The sequence below is a fragment of the Microchirus variegatus genome (genome assembly GCF_963457635.1).
Source record: "Microchirus variegatus genome assembly, chromosome: 4".
NCBI lineage: Eukaryota > Metazoa > Chordata > Actinopteri > Pleuronectiformes > Soleidae > Microchirus > Microchirus variegatus.
This window is the reverse complement of record NC_139805.1, coordinates 576,335-593,873: the sequence shown is the minus strand read 5'-3', so window position 1 is coordinate 593,873 and position 17,539 is coordinate 576,335. Positions and strand designations below refer to the sequence as shown.

General features: G+C 40.1%; 1 protein-coding gene across 3 annotated transcripts in view; it reads left to right on the top strand.

The window, feature by feature from the left end:
• Positions 1-16,123, top strand: part of tfeb (transcription factor EB) — a 33,659-nt gene extending 17,536 nt beyond the window's left edge. For all 3 annotated transcript variants that reach the window (XM_083888125.1, XM_083888126.1, XM_083888127.1), the window contains 10 exons: positions 3,649-3,753; positions 3,946-4,119; positions 7,964-8,062; positions 8,161-8,349; positions 8,982-9,071; positions 13,202-13,319; positions 13,500-13,550; positions 14,145-14,220; positions 14,324-14,471; positions 15,183-16,123. In XM_083888125.1, coding sequence (XP_083744251.1) covers positions 3,724-3,753; positions 3,946-4,119; positions 7,964-8,062; positions 8,161-8,349; positions 8,982-9,071; positions 13,202-13,319; positions 13,500-13,550; positions 14,145-14,220; positions 14,324-14,471; positions 15,183-15,755 — 1,548 coding nt within the window. In that variant the 5' untranslated portion in view covers positions 3,649-3,723 and the 3' untranslated portion in view covers positions 15,756-16,123. The remainder of the gene's footprint in view (positions 1-3,648; positions 3,754-3,945; positions 4,120-7,963; positions 8,063-8,160; positions 8,350-8,981; positions 9,072-13,201; positions 13,320-13,499; positions 13,551-14,144; positions 14,221-14,323; positions 14,472-15,182) is intronic.
• The last annotated feature ends 1,416 nt before the right edge of the window (positions 16,124-17,539 follow it).

Here is a 17,539-nt window from a genome sequence, read left to right as displayed (position 1 = left end):
TATGGAAACTATGTACAGGCGACTGGATCAGTTCTGTATGTGCAGCTTTATCCCCACATACAAATAATGATCATTATGACGGGGATCAAGTACAGTCACGATGAAGTGCAGGGTATCTGAGTAGATCTTAGTAAAACGTGGTTACAGACTCTAAAGAGCAGAGCACACTTTTCATTGTTTTCACTCAGTGGTTTCGATCTTTGTAGAAGACACTTTAACAGTGCAATGAAGGGAATAACAGATGCATCAGATGAGATGATCTCTTTAGTTAACTGCTCAAAGAGAGCGAATGTTCTCTGGTGTGAAGTGAATGTAACAGGGAGCTCATAATCTGCTCCATTTTCAGCCAAGTTTTGCTTTTGCGCAAAGAGACTTTCCAGAATTGAATAGGTGCTGTTCCACAGTGTACTCGCATCTTGTTGGAACCGTTTTATTGGTGGTAAATTTTTGGCCTCCGAATTTTCGGTGCATCCCTAAATATAACATCTTTATTGACAAGAGCAATAGAACTGTAATATTGGCGTATTTAAAAGCGCCTTTGTTCTCCAGTTTAGAAAAATCTATGGTGTATAAAAAAATCTATTTAAAATAAATATACAAGCAACGCTTAGCCTGCCGGCCTGCCTGCCAGTCTTGTAATGCACTGGTGTTAAAGGGTTAACCTTAATTATTGTGCTTGATGTAAATATTGAGGATGAGTTAAAATGCACCTCCAAATGAGTCATAGTTTTGTGCTGTTTATTCGTCGTACAACTGTTGACGTGCAAAGGCCTTCAAAGGTTTCCCTATTTCCCTTTTTCTTTATGGAGATACAATTGTATCTCCATAAAGAAAGTATGTTGCTGTATCAGGCTGTTTGTGTGGAGTCGACCTTTCCTAGTCCAAATTCTGGTCCATGTTTGTGTTGGATTGTGTAAATTTCAATGTGCATCTCTGCATGGGTGTGTGTTTTTCATGTGGGCAATCAAATGGGCACAAAGCGAGCAGTGTGAGTCTCCTCGGGTGCTGAAATGTACACTTTGGACAACGGGCGGCTTCAGTCCTTCTCAATAGGAGCTGCCCTTCTTATTGTACCTCATACACAATGAGCTTTTCTCTGTCTTTCCCTCTGTGTCTTTCTCTCTTTATGACCATATACAGACAGCATTTCTGATGAGAGACTGTAGGAATAGGATTCTGACTGATGTCCTTCTGTCAGTTCTTTTCTGTGTCTCATATCATAGCATAGCATTGGATAGATTATAGTAGAAACATGTCCAACATTTGGTTATCACATGCCACGTTATAGGTAGTTCAGAAGTGCTCAGTCATGCAGCGATTGAACACAAGTCACATCAGAAGGGGAACTGTTGGTGGTGGGGGTTCCCACTCAGTGCTTTTGTGTCTGTGAGTGTTTACACTGTATTTGAGAGAATAGAGAAGATGCTTATGGGGTAATGGTGTTCCCCATGGGCCTTCTGCTCACATGATCACCCAAGAACAACAAGAACACATGACTCCCACATGACCTCCCCGCCACTGAGGAAGTTATCTTCAGTGTGCCGGGTTTCTGAAGAAACAGTATAAAGGGCAAGTGATTGTTACCGTTTTCATCCTCAGACCCACTGCCCTATTTTCACCATGAGAGTGGTAAAATATTTGTTGCTGATCTGTGATTTCTAGATAGAATCTTAAATCAATCTCATTCAACAGAGACACAGCTAACTGAAAAAATACAGGAGTTATATATTAATAGACAGAGGGATTAGGCAGAACTTGTGTTTACTCATTCTTAGCTGTGAGCTGAGCATAAATGTAGAATGTAGGACTGCAACTAATATTCATTTTCACTAATCTGCCAATTATGATTATTATTACATTTAGTAATCAATTAATAATCAGTATATCACTACAGCCTAAGTAGACTGTGTTTTAATTAGAGCTGCAACTAACGTTTGTTTTTGTAATCGATGAATCTGCCGATTATTTTCTTGATTAATCGATGAATCGTTTGGTCCATAAAATGTCAGAAAATGTTAAAAAACATTGATCAGTGTTTGTAAAAGCGAAAAGTCTGTCGAAAGTCTTGTTTTGTCCACAAACCAAAATTATACAGTTTTAATGATTTCTTTGTTATGCGGAGCAAAGAAACCAATAAAATATACAAATTTAAGAAGCTAAAACTATCAGAAATCTGAGCTTCAAACTGATTATCGATTATCGAAATAGTATTGTTTCAGCTCTAGTTTTAAAGGTCCCATATTATCCAAAATCAACTTTTTAATCATTTTAATACTTATATTTGGGACTCTGGAGGCCACACCAGTCCCCAAAAATAGAAAAAATAAGACTCTGTCATGGTTGACAGAGTTGACAACATGGTTGAACCGCAAAGTTTCCATCACCAGCCATGTTCCTCCCACGGTTTGCGTTCAACTGTTGTCATGGTAACATGAGCATGCCGGCATGAGGGTGCCGGCGTCGACATTCCCCTGGAAGCAGTGGGTGTGTGTTTACCTGTGTCTCATTTGCATGTAAAGGGACCAGACACTGCTATTGTGCTTCATCCTTATGGTATTTTGACTAAAGCATGTGACAGACCTGTTGATTAGGGCATCAGGAACTAGTTTAACTTGGGCTAATAGGGTATAATATGGGACCTTCAATGTTATTATGTTCCTTTTATGAAGAAAGCATTAAACAGTGTTATATTAACATATGTCAATATATTATTGTTTGGATGTTGACAAAATTATAAAACCCAAGATATTTGCCACTGAGTTGGGTTCCTCTGTTTAAATACATCCAAAATTTGCCAAAGAAAATGCACTTTGTGAGTTGTGTGATTATCATCAGTCTCATGATGATATGATATTTCTTGTGTCACAGTATGATGATGAATTGCCTTTTTGATTGACTTATTTCGCTGATTTACAAAGGATTTGAAGAGTAGTGTTGTATCAAAACATTATATTCACTCATGACACTACACGGCAGACTAATGTTCACGCTTCATGTCCTTTTTAGAAACCCGATATATTTGCAGTTATTTTAAGCCCAATACAGACAGGAGGACTGAATGTTTATAGACACTTGGTAAACAGACTTGGGAGTCTAACCTTTTTAACAAATTGTAAAAGGTTGATTTGTCTTTTAGTCAGTAGAGTTTGTGTGATATGATAGGAAAACAGGTGATGAATCCAGCTTGCCCAGTGGTGCATCAAGGTAAATGTTTCAACATGTAAGTAGTGTGGCACCAATGGGAAAGTCCAAGGTCCCAGAGCTGACGGGTGGAAACTGTTAGCTAAGGTCCAGCAAACATGTCCTCGGCAACTACAATGTTTTGTTTTATATAAAGCTGGAGTGTGTAACTTTTAAATATGTACTCATGTCTTTTAACCTCAAACCATTGTCAAAGGAGTTCACTCAGTGCAACCTGCGTACGCATCACGACTGATGGAGAGAAGGTGGAATGAACTTAAGGAGACTTAGCTTAAGGAAATAAACCCATTTTTCTGAAATATAAGCAGACTGACTTATTTCATTAGCATATTAATTGAGACATTTATTTTCTCTTTGACTTTTTGGAATGAAGGAATGAATCATTAATAAGCTGCTGTTTATGTTTTATTGAATGACTCAACATTTCTTCTACACCCTTCTCCACAGCCTCCTCTACCTCTCGGGCTGGACTGCAGTGCACTGACGTCGGCTCGCCCTCCCCTGCCCCCTCGACCCCCAGCAATGGCCTCACGCATCGGGCTGCGGATGCAGGTAAAACACCCCCACTGCACCATAGAGTATAAGTACATGCCAACTTTTTGATTAGCTTTATTAGCTATTAATAAACAGAATGTGTAATGTGAGAGGAAGGTCAGGTAGTGTGCCAGTATTTGAAGGGCGTCTACACATGGCAGCCAGTTTTTCCACTAATATGTGTGTGTGCATGTGTGTTTCTGTATCCAGCTGATGCGGGACCAGCTGCAGCAAGAGGAGCAGCGTGAGCGGCAGCAGCAGCACCAGAATGCAGTTCTGCAGCCTTACATGCAGCATCGCATGGCCGGGCCACCTGCACCCACACCTGCCATTAGCGCCCCACAGCAATTCCAAAGCATGCAGGTCCCAGTGGAGATCCTTAAGGTCAGTAGGGATTGAAGCAGAGATATACTGCTGACTCGTATCAAAGTGATGGGTGGGTGATCGAGATCAAACATGATGATCATTTGGAGCCATGAGAGAGAGATTGAGGGTTACCTCTCTTGCTCTGTGAGATGTCTTCGTTCTTCATAAATTAGAAGCTGTGGCAAGTACAGTGTTGTTTCGCGCCAGTTTGACGTGCATAAACTTTACCATGAAGAAGTTTCTGTACATGCTCTATAAAGATAATCGGCTCAGTAATCACCAGTTTTGCCAATGCTGATACTGCCAGATTTGCAGCTGCACATGAGAGCACGTCCAGGTAGTTACTCGAGTCAGATGTTTACATGTTTGAACATTCTGTGTAATACTATTAGGGTCATTTGTTGCCAGAATTAGAAACAGAGAGTAATATACAAGTATATATACAGTTATTCATGTTGAATAGAAGTTGCCTTCTTATTTCTGTATTGTTGATGGGAGCGGAGCCCTAGTGCCCCCTATTGATGAGTCATTACTCTTCCAGTTCCTTCATAAATACAAAATCTTGGCAAAAAAATGAATACACCTGTGGAGTAGATAGGGTTGCAAAGGGTAGCATTGATATTCAACTGTATATGCATCAAATCGGGTTGTTTTAGCCAATAATACAGGACAAAAGTCAGTCCATCGCAGTATCAGCACTCTCACACCTACATTTAATTTAGAGTGTCCAACTAATCTCTGCGTATTTTTGTACATGTGGGAGGAAACCAGAGAACCCACATACACACTCAAAGGTTGATGGACCGGCAACCTTTTGCTGTGAGGCATAATTAAGTTATAATTATATAGAAAAAATAGAATGCTTGCATTTGAGAAGCTTCCCCCAGTGAGTTATTATATCCGCGAGAAATGCGGATATTATGGAATCGGTGTCGCGCGTCCGCAGATTTTAGCCGTTGACTGTAAAGGCGTTTGAGATTAAATGTTCTTATTTTTTTTATGGGTCACATACCCCCTGTAGATGATCCCTATTGATTTTGAGCTGTCTACCATTATTATTAATTAGTTAATTAATGAATTAATGATATAAAAACCATATTTTGGCCTGTATCTTCCAAAGTATTGCAGGTATTGGCTTCAAATTGTTCATGGGCATCACATACCACCTGAGAATTATCCCTATCTTTGTAGCTTTATTATTAATTAGCAAATTAATTAATTTATTATGCTAAAAACACATTTTGGGCTTTATCTTCCAGACTGATGGAGATATTGCCTTCAAATTTTATACAATGATTCATGTAACAACTATCTACAAGTACAATCATTATTACTTTGGCTATGATTGGTAATAGTTACATAATAACTTAACTGGTTAACTTAATAGTGAACACAGAAAAAATAGTTAAGACATTTTTTCTTTATTATTGAGCTCATTTGGACACATTGAGGATATCATGGGTTTATTTAGCACTTATTCATAATATGTATTACATTATAATATAAATTTATTAATTATCATATAAAAAATAGTTAAGCCTCAATTTCTTTATTAATGCATTGAATGGAAAGTTTGAACATATTGTAGCTTTTTCATGAAATGTAATAAACATAGTTTTTGCTTTTTCATGACATTTGGACACTTTGAAGATATGGCAGGTGTGGTTAGCATTTTAATATTCATAATATTTAACAAGGTATAATAGGTTAACTAGTTTGATTAAAAACTAGAGAGAAATGTATGAGTTCAGGTATTCTGTGTTCAATATGGAGTTTATATGGATACTTTGAACATGTATAAAGTGTAGTCAGCATTATATCATAATATTTAACAGTTATTTTGTTGAATTTATTCATAATTAATTAAAACAGTTAGTGGCAGGTGTGAGTGCATATACTTTGGGTATATTGGAAAGTTGAGGATTGGACAAGTTCGTGGATATACCCCTTGCTGTCGGCCCCCGACAGTGTAGGCTAGTTATTCTATGATAAATGACCTGCAAAACATGTGGTGTTTAAATTCATGTTAGAGTGAGAATGCAGCCAATTTTTAATGCCTGATTGATGCACCTAACCACCAACTCTGAGGCAGTAAAATGAGAAAAACTATAAAGTGTGCAGTCTGCGGGAAAATTGCAATGAGTGCAGTAAAATTTCTGTGAATCACCTGAGGTCAAAATGCACGACAAAGGCAAACAGATTTCAGCTCGTCAATTGGAAGAAGAGAGAAAAGATGTTTGATAAGAGGCCTTTAAAGACGGAGGAGGAGACGGAAGAGCAGGGTGCAACAGAGGCATGACTGCATGTTATAACCTCTCACACAGCAACACAGTCTCACATGGACAAATCAGGGACAGATTTGGAAAAGGAAAAGAGAGAAAATGTGGTGGCAGAAAGCAGTGAGGGAGACAGAGGAGGGAGACAGTGGAGGGAGGAAGACCGGTGGATAAGAGAGGTTTGACATGTTTTGCGATAGGACAGACAGGAGCGCTGTAGATAGTCTGAGTCAGAATGGGACAGATAAGGCTGAAGTGACATTCTGCCTGATTCCAAAGATGCCTCTGTGTGTCCTTATCTTTTATGGTGTGTGTTTAGTGTGTATTTGTGTGTGTGTCTCGCTGCAATGCTCCATTATATAGCTGTGTGTGTGTTACTTTATGATATTTTAAACTGTAAATCTACAGATCGTAGCAACTTGTCGTGTTGACAGTTTACTTGGCGCATGCACGTGTGTGTGTGTCTGTGTGTGTGTGTGTGTCTGTGTGTGTGTCTGTGTGGAATGTTGTTTATGAAATCTCTTGTGTTTGGGCTGTGTCAGTATCTTTCCCTTCATGTTGTAGATAAGGTGAGTTGCGTGTCCACCAGGACAGACATCAGAGTCTGCCAGAAGTCCTGTGCTGGGTTTCTTTGGACTTCACTGATGCTGACACTGTTGGGTCAGATAGGTCAAATAGCTGTGGGTGGATAGTTGTTCCTCTACCTTATGAGACCCAAACAGCTGACGGCCACTTGTGTGTATTTAGCCAAACTGTCAAGATTTGTTGGAAATTAGAATATATATATATACAAAGTAGAGGGAGTGAGAGTTAATGGTTGTTGAAAAGTTTCTGGTTGTTTTTGTAAAAGAGTTAAATCTTTCCACTGTAGTAATGAGGAGTGGCCATGCTCTATACTGAGCTTTGCTCTTTGATGTGAAGGAATGAGGCTAACCCATTGCTCTTTGTAGCCACAGCACGGGATTTAGTGTAGCTTTACGCTCGTAGGCATTACTACTGTCTTTTTTTTCAAATCACTGCCTCAGGGGACAGGGAGAACAGGTGTGTATCTGAATACTCAATATGTTGTGTATTTTGTCTTTTAATATCATTTTAAAACTGCACTACCAAATAAGTTTGTGTAATTTAAAATGTACACACATTGATGGTGTTAGTTGGGGTTTATATTATTGTTTCACTGTTTTGTTTTTTTTCAAGTGGGACCATAAGCTGTTTCAGTAATCCAGATAATTTGTTTGGATTCAAGTAACAGTAATACTAGAATATACAGTACATTTACATATTCTTATTGTTTTATGTTACCACTGGTAACTACAACAAACGGATATTTTCTTCTTGATTATTCAATTAATTCATTATTTGTCGATAAAATGGTGAAAAATGTTCTTAAATCTTAAAATATTCATGTGTTTTGTCTACAAGCCAAAGATATTCATTTTCCAGAGCATATTCACATTTAAAAAGCTGAAATAACAGAACGTGTTTGCTTCAATTTATTATTCGCTGAAAATAGCTAGCAGCTAATTTAGAAGTTGAGAATAACAGATTTGTTGTTGCAGTGTCAGAATTGTCCATCTTTCATACAGGTAGAGACTCACCTTGAGAATCCTACAGACTACCACATCCGTCAGTCTCGGCGGCAACAGGTGAAAGAATACCTGTCGACCACTTACGCCACCAAACAGGTACTTTGTTTTGAACTGGCATAGTAGTGTGATTCATGTTTTTTTTGTGTATTATTGTGTCTATATTTACGGTTTTGTCTCTCACTCTCTGTCATTAGATGGTTCATGCAGTGGCCGGGCTGGTTCCACCCACTTCCCCCACAAAAATGGGACCCGCAGGGGGTTCAGCGTCTGCCCCCCCTCCTCTCCAGTCCCCGCACATGCGCACCGAGCAGCTCATGACTGGCAACAGTGCGCCCAACAGCCCCATGGCCATGCTCAATCTCAGCTCCAGCCACGAGAACGAGGTAGTTGCATGCATGTCAGGCAGAAATGCTGCTCATGTTATAAAGTACATTTTACAAGAAGCAAATTGAACAAATATCCCTAAAATATGATATAATTACACTCTGTAAAAAAAATTATGAGGATTGACTATTACCTCGAAAGTGGCTTCTCTGCATTTTATGGATGTATCATAATGATTTAATTGGTTTTCAGTCTCTGTAAATGTGCTGGTGTTAATGTGTTGTGCGTACAATGTGTTGACTAACTTGACACTGGCTATTATCGGAATTTAAATGCCTTATTATGACCATGCAGCAGTGATTACAGCTTAACAAGTGACAGGGGGAATACTCTTTGAACCTGGCAGACTTTGACCAACTCTCCGCCTACGACGCTCAAACTTGCTTATTTCTGTGTCGCAGTCGAAAATTGTTTTATCTGTTAGAGTCCATCACATAGAAATAGTCTTTTCTCGTGAGTGCCTACACTTTCAGCTCCTGTGGACAATCAGCTTTCAGGTGCTTGAATAAATGTATGAGTAGTGACTGTGTATAGATTTGATGTTATTTAGCCACAGCTTCCATCTTAGTTTGACGTGGTTCTTTTCAAAATCACATTGGTAACGCTGTTGCTCTCCTTTTTTTTTTTCCAGATGGATGAAGTAATTGATGACATCATCAGCATGCAGTCCAGTTATGATGATATTCAAGCGTACACTGACCTTGTGCAGATGCCCAACACAGTAAGTAGAACCACTACAACAGAAGGACATAAGGTGTACTTTCACACTCACTTGAGTTTTATTCTTTTATATGCCACATATAATTTGCATCAAGCTGTTTTATGTGTTTGTGTGATAATGACAAAAAAGTACTTAAGTTTTTTTAAATCCAAATACCTTTGGTAAATTCGGTTGGAGTAAAATGTTTTATTGCAAAAATGGTTTCTATTACTCAAGAAGAGGCGAAATCAACAAAAGATTTTTTTATATTATATCCTTTGGCTTCTCTGGAGGGGTCACCACAGCAGATGATCTGCATTTTGCATTTGGCAGAGATTTTTAAGCCACATGCACTTCCTGATGCATCCCCGCCAATTTAGGGGGCTTGGGTACTTTGCTCTTGGTGACCCTAACCCTTGACCTGGTTGGGAGTCAGGTAAGCCAAGTTCCCTTTCCACTTGGCTATGAGCTGCCCTTAAAGAGAAAAACAATACAACAATAAAATACATACAATTAGCAGAGGATGCAAGTATAGAACAATAGAATATATACATTAGGATAGTACATGACTGTCCAGTGAGGAGTTGCTCAAGGGTCTGGGCAGTTCTCACATGTAAAGGAAGGATATCCCTATTTCTGTCAGGTACCAGACCATTGAGACATTTAAAAGCAAGTAATAAAATAGAAAGGAAGCCATTGTACCTGTCAGAAGACAAGCAGCAGTATTTTGGACAACCTTTAAATGTCGGATAGCCGACTGATCTCAACAAATATAGAGAATACAGTAGTCGAGATGTAAAGGTGCAAATTAGCCTCTCAAAATATTTCAAGGGACTCCTTCACCTTGATAAGGAGGCTTAATTGGAAGAAATTGTTTTTACTACTAAGCTTATCTTTTTCTCTGAGTCCGGCAGAGACTGAATGGAAGCCAAGCTGTTCCTCTACCTCTCTTTTCACCCTTCATGTTCTTAGTTTCTGTCACTGTTATTAGTGATGGTTGTGCTGGTTGTACAGTTGTTAGACTTGTAAACCATGTTAAATGTACTGTTCACTGTGTTCAGGCCAGCTTTGATGCCCCAAACTGACTTTCTTTGGCTGTCGGTCTGTCCTTGTCCTCAGGCATCTGCAAACAAGCAAGACATAAGTGTCTTATTAAATTAAGTGTTTAGAAACTGAACAAGCAACTAAGGCTGGGTTTAAAGTTGATTTTCTGATTCATTGTGATATTTTTTTGCAAGACCCTTTATTGATTCATTAAGTTCTCAGATTGATGTGATTTCTTGTCTGTGACCGCTAAGCCACCACCTGAGTCTGCAGATGTGTTTATTACTTAATCATTCATGGTGTAGAACCAGAAATACTTTGTCCACACAGGAGGACGGTTTGTTTTGTGTCTTTCATTGTCACCTCAAAACAACAGAACACCGCTATTGTCTTCTTCGGACGAGCAAAGAAGGCATAGATGCTCACAACACCCTTATTAATGTAAATATTAATATTTGAATGCACCAGGTTAGAGAGATGCAAAGAGTGACCAAAGAGTGACCAAAGAGTGACCAGCCCTACAGACAACAGGGATAAGGACTGTGCAGCACGTTGTGTTTGATGGAACAAACTCAGAAAATTAACAATTAAACTGCCAGCAGTTAGCGTTCAACTTGTTTACAAGACATTCAGACAGGGAGGGAGGTGGAGGAGGAGAGGGGGAGGCAAGGAAGGGTGGAGGGAGAGGGGGATGAGTGCAATTTGTGCAAGGGGAAAACAGGCTGAAAGTCCAGTTAGGGGAAAGTTCACTCTTGTTTGGTGGGGAGCAGAGGTAGAAGAAAGACAATCGTTGCTGCTGAGGTCATTCTCCCAGGACAAGGGTGGCAGTGGCAGAGAGAGATAGTGCGAGAGAGAGAGAGAGAGAGAGAGCTCACCGTGCTGCTTTTTCCTGTGAGAGAAGAAGAAAGAGCTACAACTCAGTGACGAAGGAGAGGAAGATGAAGGAGATGAATAAGACGTATGCCATTGTGGAAGTTTTTGAAGGAGAACAGATTCAGCTGGTAAGACACTGAAGTTTTGTTTGTAATATTGCTGTAATGTGAGCTTTAGTTGCTGCTGTGTGCGAGTTAGGGTTTTTAGTCGGAGTAAACCACAATTGAAGTGATGCAGCGGCAGCTCTAACTCCCAGCCTCAGGTCTCTGATTATGAGATGAGCCACAGCAGGGGGAGTGAGGTGGAGGCCGTTTTTATAATATATGTCTGTGTGTGTAGTTAGGCCACAATCAGGATTGAGTCTTGAATTTGAGTTGGTGTTGAACATCATGTTCAGTTCTACACTGCACATTGTGTGTATGTTATTGTATGTGTGAGTGTGTGTGTGAGAGAGAAACAGAAAAAGAAGGAGTTCTCATGTAGCTTTATCTAACAGCATGTCCTCTGTGATTGATTTGTTAAATCAGTGTGTCTGTGTCCACATGCATGTGTTTAGTTCAGTGTGTGTGTGTGTGTGTGTGCGTGCGCACATGCGTATCATCACACTGATTGATTAGCTTAGGTGATTGATCAGCCCTGAGGATAATCAGTGTGCATGAAGCCAGCACACAATACCTTGACTGAGATAGTTTCACAACTTCTTACTGATGCGAGCAGTGTTTCAGTGACACATTGTTCTTCTGACACACTGGAAACAACATTTGGAGCATTATTCTCAACTGACAGAGCGCTAAGTAAAACTCACCTGCTAATCCTGATGCGGATTAAAGCGGCAAACTGCATGGAATTCTTGGAATCTCAAAGTTCAGTAAGAGCTGGGAACACCACTAAATACCAGGCACAAGTGAGCAGTTTTACTATTTAAGTGTGTGTGCGTGCGAGCGCGTGCGCGTGTGTGTGTTCTGTTTGTGTGTGTGTGTGTGCGCGTGAGGATGGTTAAGGATGGTTAAACTGAGCCATACTGACTCCCAGTCATGTTTTTTTAATTGAGTTTGATGGTATGATGAGAGGCAGGCTCTCAGGCCAGGACACTGGAGGCCAGTGTGGTCTGGACTATGTTGACTTCAGAAAGCAGTGGTCTGATGAGGACAGTTCCTGTTACCATCATGTCCAGTATTATTAAGGTCACCGCAATAGTTTAATATGTATTACTAAAACAGTTAAACATACAATGTATGTGCAGTGTCACTTACAACATAGCACATCAGCAGTGGAAGTGCTGGTTATTGCTGGGTTTTTTTCACACACATCTTAAAATGATAATGTAATAAATAGATTATAAGAAAATTGCATTCTTCATTTAATTTTTGAGAAATATAACGGAGCGTATCATTTACATACAGAAGTCACCCTGTGTGAGTGTGTTTGATCTCACAGAGTAGCTAACACATAAAGTACAGATACCTTATCTTTCAGGCCTCATTAGCAGCAACACATTTGCCCTCGCTCCAGGGAGAACGACATAGTTCGCAACCGGGCATAAAAAGTCCGTCACACTCGTTAAACCGTGTCATTAAAAGGAAATTATGTTGTTTTAGGGGGCTCCATACCAAGCGACATTGCAGTTTTTACACAATGTCTAAAGTGCAAGAGTTAGAAAGACCGAGCCACGAGTGTGAGTTCAGGAGCTGGAGAAGGAGAGAATCATGCCATAAAGAGAGATAAGATAGATGACATGATGGTCAATCATTGCTGTGCATTTGGCAGGTCATTCTTAGGTGTGATATTATTGCATTATCTCCAGCTATCTTCTCTTTTATGGCACAATAAACACCAACACTGACTGTAAAGTTATTCACTCAAGTGTGTGAAGCAGTAAATACATTGTCATAAAAAAACGGATTATTTGGATTCAACACCAGTCATTTTCATTCAATTCAACATTAAAATTAATATCATTTAATGTGACATTGTGTTACTTGAGTCAAAGACTTGCAGAATGTGTCTTTGCCTTTTCCACATTGAAAACAGAGAGCAAACCTGTTATATGGGAATAATAATAATAAGGGAATCTTAATATGACATTGCATGAAGGCATATAGAATATTTTCAACCTTCTTGCCTTATTTCTACCAAACGTCTATTAAAAATACAGTACAAAGTTGTCATGTACAAGTACAATGTTGTCTAAATGTGTGTATTTTTTGTGTACATGTCTGTCTGTGTGTGTTCAGCTCCCTCTGTCTAGCAGTCACCTTGATGTGTATACAGGTCCTGGGATGAAGGGGCCGGCCATTGCTACGACCAGTAACTCCTGTCCTGCAAACCTGACCATCAAACGAGAACTGTCAGGTGCGAATGTCCAGGTTTTACACATTGTGGTGCATTTGCACATTGTAGTAACAACAGAGTGACTGCTGTGACGTCATGTAGACGACGTGAAAACAATCAGTGGAAATGTGTTTGTGATGATGAGCGATGGTCAGTCGGTCACAGCCATTAGTTAATCACTTTTTGTTATTGCAAAGACAGAAGCCCGTGCGATGGCCAAGGAGAGACAGAAGAAAGACAACCACAATCTCAGTAAGTTCTTTATAAATGTATGCATGTAGCGTGCACACACACACACACACACACACACACACACACACACACACACACACACACACACACACACACACACACACACACACACACACACATCATAATATGTCCCTTGCAAAAACAGTTTTACACTTCCTTGCTATAATTTAGCTGACATCGTGCAACTAGTGGGTGGATGGTTAACTTTGTAATTTTTGCTGCTCTGGCGCTTAAGTGTAATTGCCTGTGACTGAGCGTGTCTGCGCGTGTGCACGCTTGTATCCCAGTTTGCCCTTTATAATATAGTAGAGAAAATAAACTGCACTGGTTTGTAGTTTTGTGATGCTGTATTAACCTGTCAGCCTTAGATTTATACTTACACACTCAGTCACTGTTACAGTCTGTGTTGACTTGCTCTAAAAAATCAACTCTTGTAGTTTCAAGGGTCACAATCTATCAAGCTTACAGTATATTATCTTTTTTCTTCTTCCTTTTCATGCCATTGTTTCCTCTGTCCTACTGTGTTGATAATATGTTTACCAATGTCATTTCCTGTTTAATCTCACCCTCATATCTTCTTTTTCTCTTGAATAGTTGAGAGAAGGAGGAGATTCAACATCAATGATCGAATCAAAGAGTTGGGCACCATGATCCCCAAAACCAACGACCTGTGAGTTGATTGCTTTGCTGCTTTTTCAGCATATATGAAACTGTGAAATGAACACAATAATTATATGTGGGAATTGTTTTTTTTATTGTTACTGTGTGCATAGTGATGTGCGCTGGAACAAAGGCACTATATTGCGGGCATCAGTCGAGTACATCAAACGCATGCAGAAAGATGTGCACAGGAGCAGGGAGGTTGAAAACAACTTCAAAAGAATGGAGATGGCCAACAAACAGCTGATGCTACGCATCCAGGTAACAAACGACTTAACACATCGCAATGAACAAGAGGTCTAGAGAAAAAAGTGTGGGAAAAACACAATATTACATCATGATAGAGCAGTAAAGCTATTCATAATCACATTTCTCATAATTTCAAAGTAAAATGACTTGTTTTGATATGAAATGATAAAAACATATTCATGATTCAAAATAAATGCATTGATATCAGAAACAGACACATTTTAAATGTAATAAATGATAACCATGACAACTGTAACCAAAATACTAAACATGCTTATATAAATGTTATTTAATGTTTAATGCATCTAAGTATTATAAATGTAAGTATTATATTATTTCTGTATTCTATCACCTCACTGGCAGCTGTGCCTCATCCACACACGCTGTGTTTAAAGGAAGTTAACGGGACATGTTTTCATTATAAATGATATTAAGTGGTGGCTGCATGTGACCCTCTGTTTTAACACAAACACAAACTATATCAAACAAGCCACACTGGTTGCTGCTGGCTCGTAGTGACACAAAAAATAATATCTAGAGTTCCAAAAAATAAATATTCTCTCAGGATTCCGTGAACTTAAACATACAATTCAACTGAAACACTTTCTTATTCAGTCAGATATTATATATAATGAAATCATCATTGGCTGTCCCTCTCAAACAACAAACACAGCAACAAATGCACTGATAACGATAAGGATGTTGTCCTCTCACTGTGTGCAGGAGTTGGAAATGCAGGCTCAGATGCATGGCCTGGTCAACCCTTCTCCCTCTGCCCTGAACCTGACTGACATCATGGCACCTTATATAAAACAAGAGATCAGCCCAGAGGAGAAGCTTTCTCACCCTCAGTTACAAGTCCACCACCAGCCACAACACCTACCCCATAACCAGGCTCAGCCCCAGACCCCCCAGCACCACTTCCTTCCACAAAACCACCTCCACCCTCAGGGCCAGGCTCAGCCACAGCCCAGGCAGCTGCCTCCACTCCCTCAGCACCTCCAGCACCAGCTGCCCCTCCAGTACCCAACTGTGGGCAGCTCCCAGGCCTTTGACTACGCTCAGTCTTTGGACTTATGTGATGGTATACCTGGCTTCTCAGACGGCATGTCAGGGCTGGGTGAACTGGGTGGACTGGAAGGCCATGGGAGAAGAGGGGAGTTGGGCTTCCTGATGATGGATGAGCCCTTGTCTCCAATGGGCGGAGACCCACTGCTCTCAGCAATGTCCCCCGAAGCCTCGGTCGACTCCAGCCGCAGGTCCAGCTTCAGCATAGAGGACGGAGACATACTGTAGACACGTGCACACACACACTTACACAGAGGTGTCACATGGGCTGCATACGTGACGGTACATATACGCAAATGTAGACACATGTACAGCACATATGATGGAAAAGAAATCATCCACCAGATATCACATCAGATATTCACCCACTGTTTAGTCACAACACGCTACACACTCACACACACACACACACCGGTGACACTCAGTAAGGTGTTAAACATGGTACACAGCTCTCTCAACTGAAAACATCTGCACTAACATAAGTACACAGGTGATAACGTCAAACTCTGCCCAACAGACTGAGCATTTACACAGGGTTAACCAACACTGCCTGGTCAGGAGACACATATATACATATATATATATATATATATATATATATATATATATATATATATATATATATATATATATATATATATACATATATACCCATCAACCTCTTTTAGGGTAACCATAAATTATTGAGTGAACGATAGTGAGTAAAATGGAAATAGCGTCATGGACCTGAATGCATCATTTATCTGAAGGAGATGCAATGCTCTGTTTCTCAGTGTGTTTCTATCCAAGCTTACCTTAGTGCCTTAAGCGTGAGTTGTATGGTGTCAGACAAAGATCATATTTTCATCTTCGAGATACGATACTGTCCCTCAGTTTCCACAACTTAAATATTTTTTTCACACTGTGTCAGTGGCTTTTAGAGTCATCCCAATCTGTGAGGTGTCAAAATACTCAGGTACTGTATTGGAAACAGACGAGCAGGATCGTTTTAAGTAGAAGCAAATGTTTACCTGGACTGTGTTAGGGCCATGATCCACATCACTGTGCCTTCTGACTTGTGCAGCTGCTGCTTCTCAAAGCCTCATAACTTTTATATGTTAGAGTTCGTGACCAGAGACTGGTTAGACTGACTATCAAGCTCAGTTATTCCTGTAAAAGCTTTAGTTTGCTTCTGTACCAGCAAAATAATTAATAACACAGGAACTGAGCTGTTAATCTTTCTGTCTCTATGGCATCAGTCAGACCTGGTATTGACATCCATCTTGAGGGATACGAGTGCGACTGTTCATCACATCCCAGCATCTTTTTCTTCTTCATAAAAATACACACTGATTATCTACTGTATCTCAGGCCTTTCACAAGTCTGACTGTACAGATGTGTCCGCTTTCAGTTTGTGTGAGAAGTCTGAGTGAATCAATGCTCTACTCACGCCGCTGTAACATGAAAGATTTGAAGCAGAAGAAAATCTTGTGACGATAAATGCTGACTAACGTAAAAATACTGTTGAACTACAGGAAGTGGACACTAAAGCTGCGCTCACACCAACCGCTCATTTTCGTGCCACGGGATCACTGTATTTTTATGCAACGTCAAGCACCGCTGTCAGTCTCAACACTGGTCATCGCGGCATTGCATCAACTCAAGTTATTTTCCAAAGTTGAACATTTTCAAATCAAGCGTTAGAGCACTCCAAGACCTCCAAGTATTCGAAATGCGCATCTACTCATGTCTATGCATTGACCTCGTATGTAAACTGTAAACTATCCACTGCAGCATAAGTGTTCAGACTTGTCCACTTACTCACTCAGGATGGAAGCTATACCAGGCCAACGGGGTCAATGTGATTTTGTGGGCCTCGTAGTAACAGTGACACGATGTGATAATAAAGAGAGAGAGAGGGTTTGTGTCAGCTGACGGCAGCAGCAGCAGCAGCAGCAGCAATAGTTGTAGTTATCACTGTAAAAATCACAGCATTAGCACACTTTGCACACATTCACACGCTTATGTTCAG